Source organism: Otolemur garnettii, unplaced genomic scaffold (assembly GCF_000181295.1).
Source record: "Otolemur garnettii isolate 467f Iridium unplaced genomic scaffold, OtoGar3 scaffold00012, whole genome shotgun sequence".
Taxonomy (NCBI): Eukaryota; Metazoa; Chordata; class Mammalia; order Primates; family Galagidae; genus Otolemur; species Otolemur garnettii.
Window position 1 is genome coordinate 6,165,218 of NW_003852407.1, and position 22,161 is coordinate 6,187,378.

The window sequence follows — 22,161 nt, forward strand, 5'->3', positions numbered from 1 at the left end:
TCTTCCTGTGTCATTAGATAACAAGGTGTGAGCACCATGTTTGATGTCAGCATTCAGACTAGACAGGGGTTTCCATGGCTTCCTACAGAATGCAGTCCTTGAGTGTCCTGTCAGAAATAGAATGTAGGGTGACCCAGTGTGGCTGTGCTTCTCAAAGTCTTACTCCCTCCCTTAGTCTCTTTGTGGTGCTGTAACAAAATACCTTAGGCTGGGTAATTTATGAACAATAGAAAGTTATTGCTCACAGTTCCGAAGTCTGAGAAGTCTAAGTTCAAGATAACAGCAGATTTGGTGTCTGTTGTGAGGATCTGTTCCTTATAGATGGTACTTCCTTGTTGTGTCCTGATGTGATGGAAGGTTTAGCTCCATTCTTTTTTTTTGAGCCAGGGTCTGGCTCTGTCATTCAGGCCAGAGTGTAGGAGTGTAATGGCCTCATTATAGCTCACAGCAACCTCAAACTTCTGGGCTCACGTGATCCTCCTGCTTCAGCTTTCCAAGTAGCTTGGACTACAGGCATATACTGCTATGCTCAGCTATTTTTTCTATTTTGAGTAGGGATGGGGATCTTACTCCTGTTCAGGGTGGTCTTGAATGCCTTAAGTATTCCTTTCACCTGGGCCTTCCAAAGTGCTAGAATTTACCAGTGTGAGCTGCCACATCTAGCTGTTAGCTCCATACTTGAGGGAAGAGTTTTTATGACTTAATCACCCCTCGAGGCCCTATCTTTTAAAGTCATCACCTAGGGGATTATATTTCAATATATGAATGATGGGGGGCATAAACATTTGGACTATGTTTCCTCAAGTCAGTCATCTTTACAGCCTGAGCTAGAGTGATGCATCCCCCAAAGCAAAGTTCAGGTAAATGGAGAAGGAAGCAAATGCCTTTAGCTACGTGTCCCAGATGAGAACGTGGGCTTAGAAACAGGCATGGGGCAGTTTTGGTAACTGGACACATGGTTAATACATAAAGACTGCAGCAGAGATGGGGTGATCAAGGACATCCCCTTGTCCAAGCAGAATTTAGTGTGGGCTTTATCTGCAGAGAGGATCTGGGGAGAGGTTTACTAATCACAGCAGAAAGAGGATGTCACCAGTGAAGATGGTGGAGAAACTTCCTGAGTTGTTCATCTCTAACTCAGCCCTGCTGTCAACCAGCTGAGGGACTATAAGTAAGTCTCTGCCTCCCTGGGCCTCTCTCTGGCATCTGCTGGCAGTGTGTGCCTTTTAGTGGCAGGAGAAAGGGGACAGAGTGGAATGAGCATTTCTTGGGCACTTCTTATGTGCCAGCCAGTCCTTGCACTGAGAGGCTCATTGATCTTTTCTCAAACCTGTCACACACTTATAGCATTGATTTTACTGATGTGACAAATGAGGAAACTAAGGCTTAGAAAAGTGACAGGCCTGAAGTGGCTGTCTTAGTCTGTTTATTCCCTATTTAACAAATGGTGCTGGGTGAATTGGCTGGCGACTTGTAGAAGATTGAAACTGGACCCACACCTTTCACCATTAACAAAAATTGACTCTCACTGGATAAAAGATTTAAACTTAAGACATGAAACTATAAAGATACTTGGAGAGAGTGCAGGGGAAACACTTGAAGAAATTGGCCTGAGAGAATACTTTATTAGGAGGACTCCCCCAGGCAATTGAAGCAACACCAAAAATACATTACTGGGATCTGATCAAACTAAAAAGCTTCTGCACAGCCAAGAACACGGTAAGTAAAACGAGCAGACTGCCCTCAGAATGGGAGAAGATATTTTCAGGTTATGTTTCTGACAAAGGTTTGATAACCAGAATTCCCAGAGAACTCAAACTTATTAACAAGAAAAGAACAAGTGATCCCATTTCATTGTGGGCAAGAGATTTGAACAGAAGCTTCTCTGAAGAAGACAGGTGCATGGCCTACAGACACATGAAAAAAATGTACATCATCTTTAATAATTAGAGAAATGCAAATCAAAACCACTTTGAGATATCATCTAACTCCAGTAAGAGTAGCCCACCTAAAAAAAAAATCTCAAAACTATAGATGTTGGTGTGGATGTGGAGAAAAGGGAACACTTCTGCTACTTTGGTGGGAATGCAAGCTAATACATTCCTTTTGGAAAGAAGTTTGGAGAACACTTAGGGATTTGAAAGTAGACTTGCCATTCAATCCTGCAATTCCTCTACTAGGTATATAGCCAGGAGACCAAAAATCACTTTACAACAAAGGTATTTGCACCAGCATGTTTATTGCAGCCCAATTCATAATTGCCAAGTCATGGAGGAAGCCAAAGTGCCCATCGACCCACGAATGGATTAATAAATTTTGGTCTTTATATACCATGGAATATAATACAGCATGTGGTATTTGTATACCCTATGCAGCCTTAAAGAAAGATGGAGAATTTGCCTCTTTTATGTTTACATGGATGGAGCTAGAACATATTCTTCTTATAAAGTATCTCAAGAATGGAAGAAGAAGTATACAATGTACTCATTACTACTGTGAAACCAATATATAATCATCCACACTTCCATATGAAAGATAAAACACAACTATAACCCAGGATGAAGGAGGAAAGGGGAGAAGGAGGGGAAGGAGAGGGGAGGGGAGGGGAGGGGAGAGGTTGGATGGAGGGAGGGTAATCGGTGGGACCACACCTATGGTGCATTTGGCAAGGATACATGTCAAATTTAAGTGTAGAGTATAAATGTCTTAACACAATAATTAAGTAAATGAGGTGAAAGCTATGTTAACCAGTTGATGTAAGCATTCCAAATTGTATATAAAATCAGTACATTATACCCTATAAATGCATTAATGTATACAGCTATGATTTAATAAAAATAAAAAAAAGAATAACATAGACTAGGTGGCTCTTAAACAGAAATTTATTTCTCACAGTTCTGGAGGCCCAGAAGTCCAAGATCAAAGCAGTGTAGGCTTCAGTGGAGGACCCCCTTCCTCGTTTATAAATATCACCTTCTTGCTGTATCCTTACATAGTGCAGGTGGCGAGGGGTCTCTCTGGACCTCTTTTATAAGGGCACTAATCTCATTCATGAGGGTTCTGTCCCCAAAGGCCCACTTCCTAATACCATCACCTTGGAAGTTAGGCTTTCAACATACAAATTTGGGGGCACACAAACATTCAGACCATAGCAAAGGCTAATGAAGGACTGAGGGATGTGAACCCAACTCTGAAAGCCTCTTTGCCTAAAAGCCAGCAACACACAGCCCAAGACCATTAAGGATTATTACATTGCCTAGTTCAGTATGTGAGTGATATTGGAGACTTGGGAGAAGTGGGACCAAGGAGGACGCAAAGCAGAGATAGCCTAGTGGAGGGAATGGAAGTGTTGGCTGATTGAAGGGGAGACATTGCCCTAGTTCAAATAATTGTTTTAAGGAGGAGAAAAAAGGGACCCAGAGAAGTGATTTACCCAAAGTCACACAGCTGGTTTGTAGCCTTATTGGAGAAGTGTCTGCAAGTCTCCAGCTCCCTGAGAACTCGAGAATAAGTCTGTTCCTAATGATCATCTGTCTCACTTGAATCTGGAACTTTTCTTAGCAGCAGCCTGAGGTCATGACTTCATCTGACCCAGTGGATTCCAAAGGGCATAGTAATACCAGCTCTGGTTGCAAATGATGATCTTTGTGATACAACACCAGACCTTACTTGCTGTTGTGTGACTGGAAAACTACGTAAGTTAGAACCAAGGTCATGGACTCATTTTTGTGGCTCTAGGCTGACCCCTTGTTCTTAGTTGTAGGTAACAGAATCTGGGTTAGCTAGTTAAAACAGAAAAGGATTTATTAAAGTCACAGCTAGCTCATATTCTTTGGGAGAGCTGAAGTAATGGCTGAGTGTACAGGAATGCCTCCCCAAATGGCAGTGAAACGGTGCCACCGTGAAAGCTGCTGCCTCTGATATAATCATGAAGGTGCTGCCACCACTGCTGCAGTTTCCGAGAGCTCTGCCACATTCTGCAGCAGCAAAACTGTGGCTCAAGCCTTGCATTCTTCTCCTATAACAGCTCTGCTGGTCTATGCAAATGCTTTTGATTAGTTGAACCTAAGTTGCATCCAGAATCTTAGCTGCAAAGGAGCCTGGAAATAGCGTTTTTAGCTTTGCTAACTCTGTAGTACAGAAAGTATAGAGATAAGAAAACCATAGTCCCTGTGTTTGACATGCATGCAGTATGGAAGGGGACACAGATGTATGAACAGACTAATAGAACACAATGTCCTTTGCTCTGAATAGGGGACAGTGTGCAGAGGGTGCCCAGGGAAGGGGTCAGAGTCTTCCTAGAAGTGTGGACACTTGAGCAGGGATCAATTTGAGTTTGGCAGATAAGAAACAGAGAGAAAAAAGTTCCAGAACACAAGGAAAACAGAGGGAAAAAATTTGAGTTTGGTATTTTGGCAATATTCTATTCCTTGTTCTGATTAACTCTGCCTAAATTCTTTCATGACATGAGAATAGGAACCAATTTATTTTACAGGTAGGGGCCAATTTATTGTGTAAAATGTTTCAACATTTTAAAGTTATATAAATATGTAATTATACTACTTAAAAATTAAGTATGAAATTACATTAAAATTGAGAACAAATATAAATATAATTTTAAAAGTATTACATATGAAATTCTATTAAAATATATGTTTAATGACAGTGATAATAATAAAAATATAATAATAGAAATAGTAAAAATACAAATATTTTAAAAAGAAGCCAAAACATTGGGTGAAATGTTTCAGGATTTCTAAAGCTGCATGTAGGTAAGTTTGTGCACATGTGTTTAGCCAGTGGTTCTCAACTTTCGTAATGCCACAATGTATTTTCATTGTTAAAAAGGGATGGTGACCCACAGGTTGAGAACCGCTGGTGTAGACTGTAAAGGTGCATGTGAAATGCCTGCCACCCCATGTTGGGAGGGGTTCTGGGAACTGTTCTGAGGGATTCCTGATTTCCATTCCCTGGTTCTGGAGCAGGGCCCAGCAGCAGCCCTGGTACCCCTCACTTTTGACTCACGCAGGCTGCTGGTAGTGAGGTCACTATCTCCACATTTACAGGGGTTTGGCCCTGCACGCTCCTTGATTTGTGGTGTTGAGGCTATCCTGGGATCCAACCAGTCCAGCTCCATCTGACCTAACCTTAGGCCACCAGGAGGAGAGAGGCCATGAGAAAAGGGCTTACGGATGTACATATGGGTACTTAAGGGAAGAGTCATATCTTGATGTGCTTGCATTGCTAGTAATAATGACTTAATAAGTTATTTGTTGTAAGTAAGTTAGGAATTGAATTTAAAAAATGATCACAGATGATGGGCAAAAGGGACAGAGATAGGAGAGAAGTGGATCAGAGAAACCCAAAATCTGGTGCAAAATGTACTTCCTGGAAGCCTGGCCCCTTTAAGACAAGGAGGCCATCTTGCTAAAACTTCACCCCTCCCCCAGCAGGACTCCACTGTGAGGTCAGGAGCAGGCAAGGATTACCTGTGCAGGGCTGTCCTGGCAGGGTGCTTTGGGGTAGTTAGGGAATTCAGAATGTTTAAACCTCATTAAAGAAAGAAAGGGTCTCTCCAGACTAGATAAGGAAAAAAATATCACCTTTCTTCTGTCACCTTGGTATGGTCAGAAGCATCAGTCTATCTGAGCACAAGGCTACTTGAGTGTTAATTACCACTCCTGTGATTTGTGTGCATGGCCTAACTGGGGTGTGCTTTGACATCCTGCTCCTGGACTGCATTCCCGACTCCATGCTCTGTTTGTGTTAAGATCATAAATAACTTAGAGCAATAATAGTAAGAGGTAAATCAGTCTAATTAACATAGTTAGTTAAAGAAATACTTTGGTTAGAAAATGCAAGCCTAGCCTTCCCTCATTAGGTTGATGATTAAAACAGTGATGTATGCAATAAAAACAGAGCTAGCCTGGAGGAAGGTCCATGGTCCTCACATTTGAAGGTGGACAGACTCCCAACCCAGCTGTGCTTTAAAAAACTTTCTTTTACTGTCTTGATTTTTCATTTTCCCTTCATCCTCTCATCTCTGCCAGCCACTGACACGAACTCATGACATAGTTTGGGGCTTGTCCCCAGCAGGGGCTTACCTGGCTTCTGCCCCAGAAGGCAGAGGGCCCTTTTCAGGGAACACCAGCTGTCCTCATAGTCACGTGTCACAGGAACAGCTTTGAGTCAGTTCATAGGCTCTTATCCTGGCTCTGCCACCTTCCAGCTTGTGATGGGTACTTTTTTACATAGGCTAATTAGATAGATTAAAAGTGGGTGTATCCATCCACATCAAATGCCAGGCCTGGCACCTGGCCCAGGGTAAGGTCACAGTAGGTGCTGGGTGAAATTGGTACTGATGTTCTTCATGAAGCTGGCAAAGGGACCCTGAGGTGGCTGTGACTACCTGGAGCCAGTTGGTGCTGGAAAGGGCTTGGCCTCTTCCACAGTTGGGCTTACTCCAAGCCCCCGTCCCACCCTGCGCTGACAGTGTGGCCTGCAGCTCTGCCTGCCTTCTGCCTCCCCAGAAGCAGCATGTGGCCTGCACCTCAGTTTTCTCAGTTGCCAAATGAGGAGAAAGAAAGGTCAGTCTCAGTGTGAGTGGAAAAATCAAGTGAACTGATGGAAATGCTTTGTCAAGTAGGACAACAGCAGAAATCTCAGGACATTTTCCTGAGGAGGAGGAGGAAGGAGAGGGCAGCCTGGCTGGAGGCCTGGGGGCTCAGTGCTGGACTCCCAGTGCTGCCGCCTCCACCACTCAGGTCTCTCACTTTCTCTGATCACAGAGTGCAGAGCATCCTTCTTCCTCTTCTCTCCTTTGCAGCCACAAACTGAAAACCAAATCTGCTTCTGAATCTCCCTGTTTGCTTTTTGGGTCCATGTTCCCATAAATACTGCGTTGTTTATGGCCCCTGTCCTGAGCAATGCTCTCTGCAGCCTCTCAAGAGAGGAGCACTTGCAGGGCAGGGACTGCTGAGAATAGCTGACCACCCAGTGGTCAAGCCAGCTGGCCCCTGTGGTCTTCCTGGGGCCCCCACCAGGTCAGCTGTTGCAGTGGGGTTGGTTTGGATTATTTATTTGATGGAAATAGACACTCTACCCCCTGAATAACAGCCCCTGTAGGCCTCCAGACCTGGCCTCTTTTCTATGTAACTTCTGTCCCTGTTGGTTCCCAGGTACTTTGACTTTTACGAGGGGCCTTTTGAATATAACTCCACAAGATGCCTGGAGCTGAGACACGAAATACTGGAAGTGAAGGTGCTGTCCATGTGAGTATGGCTGGCGGGGAGGTGGGTGCACGGTGCATGTACGGGTGGGGTGGCGGCAGGCAGGGGGGAAGGAAACAGGAAACACGTGGTTGATCCCTGTAGAGCAGAAATTAGGTCTCCTTCCCTGGGCCACTGGCATTTGGAAAGCCCTGGAGGCCTGGACCACAGTGATGACTGTGCCCTGTTTTATGATAGAAGGCCAAGTTTGCAAGGTCACTGCTTTCAGTCAGGTGTTAAAGTCCCCGTCTCAATTACCAGTCTTCTTGATTATCGTCGCAGGGCTCCTCTTATGTAGAAATCGAAGAGGGCGCTGGGGTGCCTGCCTGAAATTCAGTACTTTGCACTATAGGGTTAAGTGTTGCCCTCCTGCCTTTTAACATTTTAATTTTATGAGAAATTTGATTTTTTAAATTATTTAAATGATACAAAATTCAAGTGGTCTGGATGGTTATTTGGTGAAGAGCCCCCTGTGCAGTTCTCCCCAGAAGCAGCGTGTGGGCCTGTGCCTCCTTCCCGAGAGAGTCTGTGTGCGCAGGCCTGTATGTGTGGAGGTTCTTTCATTGGTTTTTGCACAAATGGTGGAAGAACTGTGCTTTCCCCCCCACACTTGACAATATGTCACCCATGGCTCTGTTACAACCTATGGGAGGAAAAGCACAGTAGATGCTGAGTGTTTTAGCGGGCTTGTGTCCACCTGCCTTTTCCATACCTCACAGAGCTGCTGTGAAGTCAACAAACTCATTTAGAGGAACTTACTGTTTTAGTCATGATAGGAAACAGTTATAGCTAAATATGGAAAAAGTATAGCTTGTTCAGAGGGGGTGTTGAGTGTTCATATGGACTCACCGGCCCCTGACATAACCCAGGGACCCTGGCTCGTGCTCCTGTAGCCGTCTGACATGATTCTAGGTGCCTGGGTCCTGGGAATAGGGTGAGTCTTGGGTTAGGCAGGCTGAGATCCAAAGCTGACTTGGCCTTACCAGCTCTGATTCTTTATGTAAATTACTTAACCTCTCTGAGCCTTTCCGTACCTATAAAAATGGGGACATGTTACCTCTGTTTTAAGAGCTGCTTTAGGCTGTCTGAAATAATACATGTGAAAGGAGATAGCCCAGCAGTCTGTATGCATAGTAGTGTACATAATAGGTGCTCAGTAAATGCCAGGGTCTGTTTCTCCCTCTCCTTTCCACCTCTTTCTTTCTTTGTGGAAGCAGCAGTAGTAGCAGCTTTTCTGGGATGTCATGAACAGATTCTATAGCTTAGCAGCTGTGGGGAAGCTCCAAGGGTGAGACCCATGTGCAGCCGGGGATAGCTGCGTTGTTTATGACCCCTGTGCCAAGCAGTGGCACCTGCGCCTGATCTGGAGAGGAACATGTGAGGCAGCTCACCTCCCATAAGTTCTTCCCAGCCCTGGGTTGAGCACACACCACCATGGAGTTCTCCTGGTGCTCACAGCCTGCAGGGGAGTGACATTAATAGCTAGTTACCCCATGGAGCCAAAGCAGTGACAGGTAGCTTGACCAGGCTGGGGTGGGCAGGGGGCCATCAGGCAAGGCTTCCTGGAGGAAGGGATGCTAGAACTCCAGTCTGAAGGGTGATAGGAGTTATCTAGGCCGGGAGGATTCAGGTGGAGGGAACAGTGTGTGTAAAGGCCCTGTGCCAGGAGGAAGCCTGCTGTGTCTCAGGCTCCAAAGGGCCAGGGAAGCTGGCATGCTGGCATGAGAGGGGACATGCTGCCAGAGACTTAGGCAGGGTTAGACAGTGTGGGACTTCACAGTGTCCCTAGCTTGGCTTGTATCTTTATCTAAGGGGCAGTAGGAGCTGTGGGAGAGATTTTAAGTAGGATCTGGAGCATATGAGCTGATTGGTGTTTTGAAACATTCCACTGAGGAGTTGTGACTCAGTGGCAAGGATGGCCATCAGGAGCCAAATTCATAAGGTTGTAGCAGAGAGCCTGGATCTTTTCTCTGACTTCGAAGATTTGGGGCCTTTTGAAGTGAAGTGATCTTCCTGCCTCAGCCTCGCAAAGTGCTGGGATTATACACATGAGCCACTGAACCTGGCCAGTTTTTAAAAAGTATAAAATATACACAGTTTCTTTGTGGTTATTTCAAGGTCTGGACAAGAAGATCTGAGAGACCTCCATGAATTGGTCGTCCTTCCATCCCTCTACCCATATATTTTCTATGCGCCGGTGTTAGTCTCTATCACTTTGCTAGGGGTGCCACAATAAGGTGCCACAGACCTGGTGGATGAAACAACAGAACTGTATTTTCCACAGTTCTGAAGGCTAGAGGTCCAAGATCAAGGTGTGGGCAGGGCTGGCTTTGGGGCCTCTCTCCTTGGCTGGCAGACAGTTGCTTTCTCCCTGTGTCCTCATGGGATTTCCCCTCATTGGGGCATTGTCTGTGTTCTAATCTCTTATAAGGACACCAGTCAGATTGGATTAGTGCCCACCCTAAGGACTTCATTTTAACCCTATCTCCAAATAAATACCCATAGTGGGGGTTAGGCCCTCAACATGTGAATACTGTGGGGGACACAGTCCTGCCCATGACAGTCCCTGACACAGCATCTATGTAGGTTTAGGTGAGGCATTCCCTGGGACTGTTGTTGTGAGCTGTGGTGGACAGCCTCATATTTCTCTGTGCTCTGTGCCCACCCCCTGTCCCTCATCATGGACTGCTGTTGGGGATGTTTGGGCCTCTTGCATTTGCCTGCCTGCCTGCCTTCCTTCCTTCCTTCCTTCCTTCCTTCCTTCCTTCCTTCCTTCCCTCCTCCCTCCCTCCCTTCCCCCCTTCCCTTCCTTCCTTCCTTCTTTCCTTCCTTCCTTTCTCTCTGCTTCTCTTTCCCCTTCCCCTTCCTCCCTTCCCTCCCTCCCTCCTTCCCTCCCTCCTCCCCTCCCTGCCTCCCTGCCTCCCTCCCTCTCTCCCTCCCTCCCTCCCTCCCTTCCTTTCTTCCTTCCTTCCTTTCCTCCTTCCTTCCTTCTCTCTTTTTCTTTCAACCTTGTACCCTGGGTAGAGTGCTGTGGCATCACAGCTCACAGCAACCTCAAACTCTTGAGCTCAAGCAATTATCTTGCTTCAGCCTCCCAGGTAGCTGAGACTACAGGTGCCCACCACAACACCCGGCTATTTTTTTTTGCAGTTGTCATATTGTTTTAGCTAGCCCAGGCCAGGTTCAAACCTGCCAGCCTCGGTATATATGTAGCTGGCACCCTACCCACTGAGCTATGGGCTCACATTTGCCTTTAGTTCTCATCTCTGCTGTGGACACATGCACTGTACCTGAGGGCTGGGCTCCCGGGCCAAGCAACCATCCCAGGGGTGACCTTGGGCCCAGCTGGGCCTTGTATCCGTGCCTCTTCCACAGCAGTTGTCTTCTTTGTAGTCCCCAAACCCTGGGGCCTGAGAGGAGAGGAGAGGGCAGGCTGCTCATGGGGCATCAGCCTGTGAGCCGGGGGGGCATCAAGGGACAGAAAACTCTGTACTCCTTTCCTGAGTCCCTGCTGAAGGTCAGTGGGTCCTCCAGACTAAAATCAGAGAGCCCCAGAGGCAGGCCTCTGATGTGAGTGGTTCTGACACCATCTGGGAACCCATGGGCTTCACTGTGCTCCAGCCCAGCACCACAAGCAGGATTCATGGTGGGTCTGACCCAGAGTTCTCAAGAATGGGTTAAAACCCCCATCTATGAATAGAGGAGCAGGATGGACATACTCCAGCCATCTCTTCAGGTGCACAGAATGTCACCCGGTGTTCTGTCTGAGGAGACAAGGAGGTGTATGATTCATCTGGGAACAATTCTGATCCACAGTTGCTGAAATCAATGGTAAAAATCAGTCGGCCAGAAAATTCCCATGTGGAAAATGCCTCACTCCCTGACAATGTCAGATACGTGAAGAATTACTTGTGATGGTTTGTTAGAGAGATGCTTTGTCACTAATTCTGGTTGAAATTATTGACACTTGCTTTTAGTCATTCCTGAGCCTCTTTATTTTTAAATAGAAAGCTTCAGTTGCCGCCTGTGCTTACTTGCATCTGGGGGTCATGCCTGAGAACTCCCCTTCCAGCCTCTTCCACGGCCCCTTCCCCATCTTCCTGGGGCCAGGAACACTGCATTGACTCCAATACTGAGGCAGCTGGGTGGACACTGCTCTCCAAGTTGGGAGGCCCCTTTGTGTCACTGAAGTGCTCATGATCCTCTGTCCTTTTCAGCCAAGGGGATCTTCAGGGCCAGGACTCAGGCTCAGGCCTCTCTGAGTCTAACCCTCTGTGGGTGCAGGATGCAGTTGGTCCTATATAGATGGAGGGAGTGGGTGAGACCTGGGTGTAGACAGGAGCCCATGGAGGAAAAGCGGAGGAAAGAAAGATAAGGAGATGATTGCTCACATCTCATTGTGATCACCAGTTCTTGCACAAGAACAATCAAGTAGATTGCAAAAGCTTTTAAAAAGCCATAGTCCCTGCCCCATGCCTTCTCGCTTAGCCCAACTCCTGTTGGTTCTTAGCTGTTTCTTCTGGTAATTACCTCCATAAATCTGCCTCTGCTGTCTCTTAAGCTTTTCCCTGTCTTCACAGAAGTCCTACGTTGGTGAATGAGGACTCCCTGCCTTCCACTCTGCCCAGCCCCTCCCCACGTTTCCCTGGTTGAGGGCTAGTGCTGATTTGAGTTCTTCTATCTGCAGATGACCGGAGTAATCTATTTCTTATTTTACCAAATATAGACAGTAGCTCTTGATCCTGCACCATGTAAGATGAGGCTGTTAAAATTATCCCCTCCAGCCCGTGTCTTTGGTCATCCATGAGTTTACTTTTAAAATGTCAAGGCTCATAACATTTATATTCTATTTGTAACCATGCCAAGCCTTTCTTGGGGCTTCCTCTAGGGGTTGACTCTATGAACTTTGAAGATCAGTGAATGGTGGCTTTCACTGCTGCACAATGTGGATACTACAGGGAAGCACCAGGGCTCCACTCCTTTCTTGTACCTTCCCTCCCCCTTCTGTCTGGAGCTTCTCACTGTCTCTGCCTCTTTGTACTCCTCCTCTCTGCTTTGCCCTGTTTTATCGGCCTCTCCATCAGGCAGGCATACCCTTCCCCTTTATCCTCTTGCTCCATCCTGACTACTCTTTTGGTGGCTCACGTGGCTGTTGTTCTGGGCTTCCCTTCTTTGCCTTCTTAGTGGGGCATCACCTTTGCTTAGATCCCATAGCTTCCTTCTTATTTACTCCTTCCTTTTATTTCCACTCATTCTCAAGTAATTCTCAAAAAGTGGTAGGTAGGTGGCGCCTATGGCTCAATGAGTAGGGGATCAGTCCAGTATACCGAGGGCAGCAGGTTCAAACCTGGCCCCAGCCAAACTGCAACAAAAAATATCCGGACTTTGTGGTGGGTGTCTATAGTCCCAGCTACTCGGGAGGCTGAGGCAAGAGAATCACCTAAGCCCAAGAGCTGAAAGCTGCTGTCAGCTGTGACACTACGGCGCACTACCAAGGGTGACAAAGTGAGACTCTGTCTCTTAAAAAAAAAAAAAAATTAAAAAAATAAAAAAGAAGTGGTGGGTGAAAGGAAAGGTTTTGGAGTCCTTCTGTGTCGCCATGAGATTCTTCCCTGTGGCTTGATTGTTGGTCTGGTGGGTTGTCAGGTTGCTGGCTTGGTGGGTTGGTATTTTAGTTGAAAACTGTATTCCTTTAGGCTGTTTAAGAACTTCTCCACCATCTTCTAGCATCCAGGGCTACATGAGAATGGTTGTTCCCTTGGAGGTACCTGTTTTTCTTTTCCTCTGGAATCTTTTCAGATCAAGTCGATTCCGAGATGGCCCAGTGGCGTGCCTTGGGATAGACTCAGCCCGTGGAGCCTCTTCACCCTGACCTCCTTGGCCTTGCTCTTGGATCTCTTTACATTTCCTCCTTTCCATTTTTCTTTTCTTCCTCTTTCCAGTGTATCTAAGAGTGGTATATTGGATCTTCTGGATTGTACCTCTGGCACATCTGCCTTTTAATCTCATCTTTTCTCTCTTTTTGCTCTCTAATTCTACAGTGTGGGAAAATCTCTTGACTTCATCTTCCAGCTCTTCTGATGAAACCTGTCCCTGCCAAGAGCTCTTTCTTTGTTCTTAGAGAAGTCTGTTCTTATTTTTAAGGACATGATGTCTTCTTGAATATTTCTGGGGACAGTAAGTAGGATATTTTTAAGTTCTCATTTGTACTTCCAATAGTTTTTTGAATTTTTTTTTAATGTGTGCGTGGTTATTCTATCTCATGGTTTATCTTGGTCTGTCTCCTTCAAGTTGACTGAGAGATCGTTGGTTGTCTTTTCATATTTAGTCTTTAAACAATTACAAACCAATAAGAACTCTGTGTCTGAAGTTCGAAATGCTGCTGGCCTTTTGCAGCCAGACTGGCTGGATCTTTTAACTGGGAATGATATATTTTTTAGAGAAGAGCTGACAGTCTGGTTCCATCCTCTCCTCTGCTGGACTTTCAATATTTGGCTTTACCACGGGGCAGGTAGAATGTTGGCTTGGTGATTCTGCTCATGGACTCACAACTGATTTTCATTCTCAGGGCCATGCCCCTCCCACTTTCCACCCACTTCTTAGAATTTTCCACCCTGATTGGCTCTAGGTCTTCTGGTCTGTGCCATCCAGGTCTTCTGGCTGTGCCATCTAGGTCTTCTGGTGTGTCCTTGTATCACCCCCCCTTCTTCTATGCACTTGTTGGAATCTTTCTTCCCCTGATATGCCCCTCCCTGCCTGCATCATTCTGTTCATCTGATAGGATTATACCTTTTTTATTCTTCTTCTGGAATGTTCTGTGCCTTGGAAGAAAAGAGAGAAATGCCTGTGTCAGCCCTTTGTCTGTAAAGTAGAGATGATCTCTACATTTGTAAAGCAATTTATAGAATATTTTTACATATATTATTCCATTTGATCTCTCTGACATCTGAGGTCAGCAGGGCAGTGGTTGCTCTATCCATCTTACAGATAAAGCAGCTGAGTCTCGGGGAGATTGGATGACTTGCCCGAGGTCACATTGCAATTTGGGGAAGGAGCCAAAAGTCAAGAGGCTGGGTATACAGGTGTCATCTTTGGTCCAGGATTTGACACTGGTGTGGCAGCTCCCTGCAAGAAGGAGGGTTTTTTTGTTTGCTGCTGTATTTCCAGTTCCTGCCCATATGGAGATATTCACAAATGGAGATTTGGTTTGAACTCAGACGTATCAATTCATTTATTAATTTGTTGGTATACTCAACAAATATTTACCATGCATCTACTGTTTGCCTGAGCCTGGACTTACAGTGGTGAACTCAGGCATGATCCCCTCTCTACATGATATTTACTACCTATTGGGAAAGATGAGGAGTGACAACAGAATTGTGGGTTTTACAAAAGTAGAAAGTACTGGGGGTTATGTGTGTTTAACAATAATGATAGTTTATACCTCTTGGACACTTTCTGTGCATCTAGTCCTTTATTGCTTCATCTCATTTAACAAGTTTTAACAAGTCTTGGAGGGCAAGAGACTATTATTATGCCCATTTTATAGATGAGAAAACTGAGGCTCAGACAGGTTAAACAACCTGCCTGAGTTTCCATAGTTAGAGCTGTCTGAACTCAATCTTATACTCAAGTCCCTCTGGCTCCAGAGTTCATGTACTTCCTGTCCTAGATAGTGTTTACCACAATCATCCCTCCTCCACCAGCTGTGTATTCTCCTCATAGGTGAGGCTTGCTGTGTTTGGAGACAACTGTTACTACTTCTAATTAAACACAGAGTGAAGCCATTTTTAGTTTAGTTTTTTTGTTTTTAACAGTTAAGTGGATTAAATACCTTTTTTGAAATGATGGACCTCTTGGGAAACTTCATGTTCTCCCCCAAGAAAGGCACATGGGTGGATAGGCTTGGGTTTTGCCTATAATTCAGAGGATTTATGGACTCCCTTAAGCCCTTCAGTGGACCCCAGGTTAAAAGCCACAGTGATAGTAGTTTCCTAGTAGCAGTTGTCTCTTGGAGGCTGGTTATGTCTCCATTCACCATCATGCCAGCACAGCATCCTTTCAGGGGCCCCTTTCTGCATCAGGGGACAAGACCAGCCAGCTTCTTAGTGGTCCACAACCAGCAGGTGACCCTGTGCTGCTACAGAATGCCTGGCCTGGGCTGGGGACTGTGTATGATCCAGAGAGAAAAGTCATGGTCTTGCCTTTAAGGAATATATGATATGTCTGCATTTCCCAATACTTCTGTGGAATTCCAGTCTTATGAACTGCTCAATGGAAAAAGATTCCGTGATCCAGTACTTTTGGGAAGTGATTTAGATGATACCTCTTTCTTGGAAATGCACAATATATGACAACATATTAAAGGATCTGAGAAGTCTTTCGGTAAAGAAAAGCATTTATCTTTATTTAACTCAGCTTTCCTCAAATATATATGACCATAGGTTTCCCCCTTTAAAAAAAAACCCTGCCATTTTGTAGCAGTTTCATGTGGCTTACATTGTATTGAGTTAGGGTTCCATGGAATAAATTTGGGAAACACAGATATACTCATACAGATTTTTCTGTTTCTCACTTGCTGCTCCCTACACCTCATTGCTAAAAGGCTTTACACACAAGGAAATATAGAAAAGTACCAACAGAGTGATGATAGTAAAAATAATCTTTTTTTTTTTTTGAGACAGAGTCTTACTACATTGCCCTCGATAGAGTGCTGTAGCATCACAGCTCACAGCAACCTCAAACTCTTGGGCTTAAGTGATTCTTCTATCTCAGCTTCCCAAGTAGCTGGGACTACAGATGCCTGCCACAATGCCCAGCTATTTTTTGGTTACAGTTGTCATTGCTGTCTAGCAGGCCCAGGCTGGGCTCAAACTCACCAGCTTTGGTGCATGTGGCTGGCACCCTACCCACTGAACTACAGGCGTCACCCTAAACACATTTTTTTTTTTTTTGTAAAAATAATCTTAATGAGCAGGTGAGGGTAATGATTAGCTCCACATTACAGATAAGGAGACTGAGGCTCAGAAATGACTTGTCTGTGGTGACACAGGCTGAAAGTAACATAGCCAAGCTCAGGTACTTAGCTACCTGTGTTTCCCATGCTCTTTAAAAACATGATCTGGGGGGGGGGAATATAGGCCATTCTGATGGCCCAGGATCTGGGTTTTCCTTGCCACTTAGGCTGTTCTTAGAGGGTGGAGCCTGGGTCCTGGGACCTTGCCAGGACTTGGTACTTCTAACAGCTCGTGCTGTAGGCAGCTACTGGCCCATTGTTGGTCCTGGGCCTCCGGTCCAAGGGAGCCCGCTGGTCTCCCTGAGGTAGTTTAACCAGAATGAAAGAGTGTGTGGCTGAGAGTCTTGGGGAGCAGAGTTCAGGGCCTGAATGCACCCGCCCAGCCCTGATGGAGAGCCACCACCTGTGTGACTCCCAGAAGTGCATAGATCCTTGTCGAAGGTCTAGGCCTCACCAGGAGGGCACATTTATGTGATTTGTCTTGTGATCCTTCCCCTAAGGAGCAGGGAGTGCTGGCTGTTCTTGGGGGATCCCCCTGTATCTTTCTGGATCTCACAACTTCCACTAGGCCAGGGCCCCATGGGGATCCCCAAAGGCTGAAATATTAGAGAATTCTGGGCATTTCTGCATAACAGGAGAATCACCCTCAAAAGCAAGGACAAGTGAAAGCAGGAAGGAATTGGGTAGAACTAAGGAAGAATTTCTGACTAAAATGGGGACAAAGTAACCAAGGATGCCTCAAGGGGACAGGTAACAGAAAAGCAGGTCTGTGACAGAGAGGCCTGGGACTGTGGATATGGCCCTGACGTTAGACACTACTGAAAAGAGGAAAGGAACCAGTGAGGAGGGGGAGAGGTGGCTGTTTGGGGTTAATTTACACAAGGATCTCAGACTGGGAGAGACACACACACAGAGGGAGGATGCCATGTGATAACAGAGGAGGCAGAGAGGAGAGTGATGGGGCTCACCCAGAACATCAGAAACCAAAAACAATAAAGGATCTCATATCAGTTGGTGTTTATGGGATTCTGTATCTTTGATTTGGCTCATTCATTAAATAAATATTTATCAAGCGTCTTTATTTTGCTAGGCACTGTCTTAGAAGCCGGGGAACACATCATCAAAGCAATTACAATTATGCTTCATTATAAATATGTAAATGTAAATTTATAAACTAAAAACTAGTGCTTTTTGGGGGTTTCAGCCAAAGGGAGAGCCCTCTGTGATTGGACACTCCCTTTCCTGACTATGCATTAGAACATTAGGATGCTGAGATGCTTACAAGCTAAGTCACACAGAGCCTGGCAGAGGGTCGCTTGAAGAAAGAGGCATGTCTCAGGCTTCTCGTCTCTTCCTTTCTGTCATGTGGAAACTATGATCTGCCCTTGAAATGGGAGAAAGACAAGCCTGTCCCCTGGCCATAAGCCCTGCTGTGTGCCGGGCACAGTGTGGGTGTCTGACACGCGTCCTCCCAGGACAGCAGTCTGACTTGTTTATAGACAGATGTTCCCAAGAGAACTATGCAGACCCTTGCGGGTGGACGTGTGAGGAGAAATGTTTCACACTGTTCCCAGGATATCTTTTAGACAGACATGGAAATGAAAGCATGAAGCAAGGTCCCTAGAAATGGAAGGCATGCTGTGCAGGGCTGCCTGAGGCAGTGCTGGGGTCAGCCCGGAGGCAGAAGTGAGGGATGGTAGGGGCAAGAGCCTCGATGAGGTTTGCAGGGTAAGCAGGGGAGACAGGTTTAGGGACTGCCCTTAGGTGTCCAACACCAGGCCCTGGGATGATTAGGCTATGGGATGGTGGCCTGCTGATGAAGGGGGCAGGAGCTGGTTGAGGGTGTGGGCTGAATGGGTTGGTTTGTGCATGAAAGGCCCACTTAAAGTGGAGTTGTTTGCTATCTTTCAGCCAAAGGGAGAGCCCTCTGTGATTAGCAAGGAATTAGGAAGGTTCCAGGTACCAGAGTGTCAAGAATATAGAAAACAAGAAAATATCGTTAACGTCAAAGGCCAGGACTTGGCCATGGGAGAGGAGGAAGGGAATTTGGGGGAATGACTGCTTTGTCCTGCCCTACCCATGCACTCACTCTTCTGTCCTCCCCTCCCCAGGGTGAAGCAGTCGGAACTGTTTGACAGGTGGAAGAGCCTCCAGATGTGCAAATGGGCGATGAACATCTCTGAGGCCAACCAGTTCAAGTATCTATGATTTATCTGTCCTCTCTCCTCCTTGTGTGACTCTCCTTCCAGGCTCTCTGGTCTCTGTCATCCTGCGAGGCCCACCTCTTGGTGGGCATCTGGGGACCCATCTCTACAGTCCTGTGCATGCATGATACTATGTTAGTGCAGGTAGACTTCATTTTATGGAATTGAGATGATCCTGGCAATTTGTGTAACTGCTGGATTTTGGTAACTCAGGTCCAAGTTTAAATGTACTGAGGAACTGTGAATATGAGGGAATTCTACTCGGGAGGTTGTGGAAAGTAAATATGACTGAGCATTTTGTGTTTCCTTTGTAAGTCATTTGTTTCAGTTTGCTGTAGTTCAAGGCCAAGTCTAGAGGCAGAGTAGTAATTTTAAGGGGCCCATTTTTAGAAATGTGAAGTCCCCATAAGAGATAAAGTCATAAAAAAATAATTTGTGTAGCTTTCCTAGTGTGGGCAAGCTGGAGTCACAGGATTACAGGGGATTAGAGGCAGAAGAGACAACCCTGCACTTTACATATAAGGAAACTGGGACTGGGAGAGGGAGAGAACTTTCTGTAGCCCCACAGCTGCTGGGGGCAGAGAAGAAACTGCAGTCTAACAAGAAACTACAAGCTTCTTGACACCAGATTAGAAACCCAGCTTTTGAGAAAGTTCCTCCTCATTCTTTGTTAGTGGTCATTGCATGGTTCCAAGGAGGAGAAGTTGTTCCATTCCTCTCTTAGGGCCAGCTGGACACTGGATGTGACAGTGCCTGGAGCCAGTGGGAGGGACAGTGACCAGTTTATGCTCAGGCCACTGCTGCTATATTTGGAGGAAGTGATCCTTGTGGGCTCAAAGCTGCTGACACAAAGAGGGTGGTGATTTGTGCCCTCTGTTGATTCCTGGCCAGGGCAGAGGGCTTTGGGTCCCTAGGGCAGTGGAAGCAAGTTGTGCCCAGGATCTGACCCTGTCACGGAGCCTTGCAGGCACTCCTCAAAGGATGCACTGCCAAGGTGGAACACAGCTGCAGAGAAGAGAAAAAACCAGGCTGCTCTGGGCTGGCTGCCTCCCAAGCCTGCCTCATCAGTCACACTGTCCCTTAGAGGTTGTTTTTGTTTTAATGCCTGCATCTGAGGTTTAACCCTTCTGTAGCTCATGTTTGAATATTTTTATGTTAAAAATCATAGGGATACACACACACACATAGAGGGTGCCAATGAATGTATACGTATTTTAAGTGATGTTCTCTATGTATTACCTTTCGCAGTTGAGTTGAAGGTACCATTACTGCTCAAGCATACCTAGACATGCTGTGCACATGCATTTTACCTGCAATTCATATACTTTTGGGGAATGCTCAGTTTTAGTTCCAATAAGATCTCCTAAAATGTGTTTACATTTTTTGGCACTGCCTGGTTATATATATATAAATAATCAACTCCCCCAAATGTCTTCTTTTGGAAGTCAGGCTCTCCTTTCCATAGGAAACCAGCCAGTATCAACCTACTATCTCAATTTCTGGCCCTCCCTATTCCTAAATCAGTTTCTAAACGATTGCAATTGTACATTTCTGTTGACCTTGTGTGTCTTGGCTTGGTGACCCCACCAGACAAGATAAGCAAGCACCTTGTGTAGAATCTGACACGGGGCTGAGAATCTAAGGCAGAGCCCTGCCACCCCTGGGTTTTCATTTGGGGCTGGATAAATGAAGCAGAAATAGTGTGTTTGTGGGGAGTAGTAAAATGTTTGAGGATCTTGGTGAAAGCTCTCATGGGGAATGGCAAATCCTACCAATGGTGGGCTCCTATCTGCCAGTGGAACTAACATGGAGAGGGCTTTGGCAGCATCCTGGCCATCCAGGGCTGTCATTCACTCATGAGAGGAAGTGTGGTCAGTGGGGATGGGGGACCTGGGGGGTTCCTGGAGAGAAACCTGTCCTGGGCCCTGAGGGGGCAGTATCAGGTGAGGCAGGAGGCCTGGGCCTCAGGAGGGGAGTTGAAGAGGGAGGGGACACAGGTGTGGTGGAGGGGAAGACCTGGGGATGGGCGGGCAAGGCTGCAGCTCTTCCATCCCTCTGTTCTTCATGCGGTCTTGCTCTACTCTGCATCACAGTCCCTCCTACATGTCTCCCTGCTTGGCAGGTCCACTTTGTCCAGGTGCTGCAACGCCCCTGCCTTTCTCTTCACCACCCAGAAGAACACTCCCCTGGGGACGAAGCTCAAGTATGAGGTGGACACGAGCGGCATCTACCACATCAACCAGGAGATCTTCCGCATGTTTCCCAAGGTGCTGCTGTGGGCGAGGGGTGGGAGGTCTGGGTGCACCACTCATGCTCTCCCCCTTCACCCACTTGTCTTGATCCTGGCTGGCCAATTGTCTTAGGCCTGGTAGGCCTCTGGGTTCCCTTGGGGGCTCTATCTGGATCCGGTGAATGCCAACTGGCTATTACTGAAGTAACTTATGGCACGAAAATGGTTATAAAGTTCCGGGTACTTGCATTGCTTGCAGAGGGCATCCTGCAGCTATCTGGGAGAATGATTAAGTTTTCATGCATGCAAATGTTGTGTGCACAAGAAAGTACAACCTGATACAAATCAAGGCACTGAAAGATCTGGAGCATGTGGATGACCTAGGGCAGTAATTTTGTCTTTCAAAGCCTCAGTTTCCTTGTGTGCAACCCTGGGGTTTGGATGAGCAATAGGTTTGGCTGCTTCTAACAGAGTATCTGAAATATCAGACACTTAAACAACATAGGCATTCATTTTTTTCCTTTCACATAAAAGAATTCTAGAAGTAGGCTGTTCAGGGCTAGAATGGTGGCTCCCTGGTTGTGGGGCACCACAGAATGAACGATTCACAGATGTAAACTCTTCAGATCACAGACTCTTGGCACCTGCACTCACTTGGGCTGACCAGTGGCTCAGATTCACTGCTCCACTCTCAGAGACGGGGCCCTGGACCCTGCACTGTCAGTTGATTCTGACAGGTACCCGGTGCAGTGGTGGCGCCACCTCTGAAGAGGAGGAAGTTTGCATAAGCATGTTCATAACTAGAGCTTACAGAGCTCTGGGCCCAGGGCAGCACTTAGTGGGCCCAATGATGAGTGGTGGCATGTGCAGGTCTTTCTGGAAGAAATATGAGGGCTTACACTGCCCTGCTTATTGAGGGCATTCTGGCAAACAGAGCCCGTAGTGTCCCTGTGTTGTTACTGGTACTAGAGTGCACGGCTAAGATGCACGCATTCTGGGGGCATAGGAGAATTGCTGAAGGTGAGAGGTGTCAACTGTCTTCTTCTCCCTCACAGTGGTAGAGGAGGGTGGCATTGAGCCACCTTTACGAGGTAGGTTTCTCAAGGCCTGAAACATGAGGCTGGTAACACCAGTGGGTACAGTGCAGCCAGATGCAAGGAGAGCCAGCGGTAGGGACTGCCAAGGCCCATGAACACAGAGCAGAGGTCACCAAACATTCTCTGGAAAGAGCCAGATAGTAATTGTTTTAGGCTCTGTGGGTCACATAATCTCTGTCACTACTACTCACCTCTACTGCAGCACAAAACAGCTACAGATTAACTCGCGTGAGCAAACAAGAGCGGCTATGTACCATACTTTCACATGTCACAAAATATTCTTCTCTGGGTTGTTTCCAATCATTTAAAAATATAAAATCCATTCTTACTTTGTGGGCCATAAAAA

At 46.4% G+C, this 22,161-nt stretch overlaps 1 protein-coding gene across 3 annotated transcripts in view; it reads left to right on the forward strand.

The window, feature by feature from the left end:
- The window catches only part of ST8SIA5 (ST8 alpha-N-acetyl-neuraminide alpha-2,8-sialyltransferase 5), a 75,236-nt gene that overhangs the window by 48,083 nt on the left and 4,992 nt on the right, over window positions 1-22,161 (forward strand). For 2 of the 3 annotated variants that reach the window (XM_003784723.1, XM_003784722.1), the window contains 3 exons: window positions 7,179-7,271; window positions 18,396-18,482; window positions 20,611-20,755. In XM_003784723.1, coding sequence (XP_003784771.1) covers window positions 7,179-7,271; window positions 18,396-18,482; window positions 20,611-20,755 — 325 coding nt within the window. The remainder of the gene's footprint in view (window positions 1-7,178; window positions 7,272-18,395; window positions 18,483-20,610; window positions 20,756-22,161) is intronic. The other variant, XM_003784724.1, reaches the window with a different exon arrangement.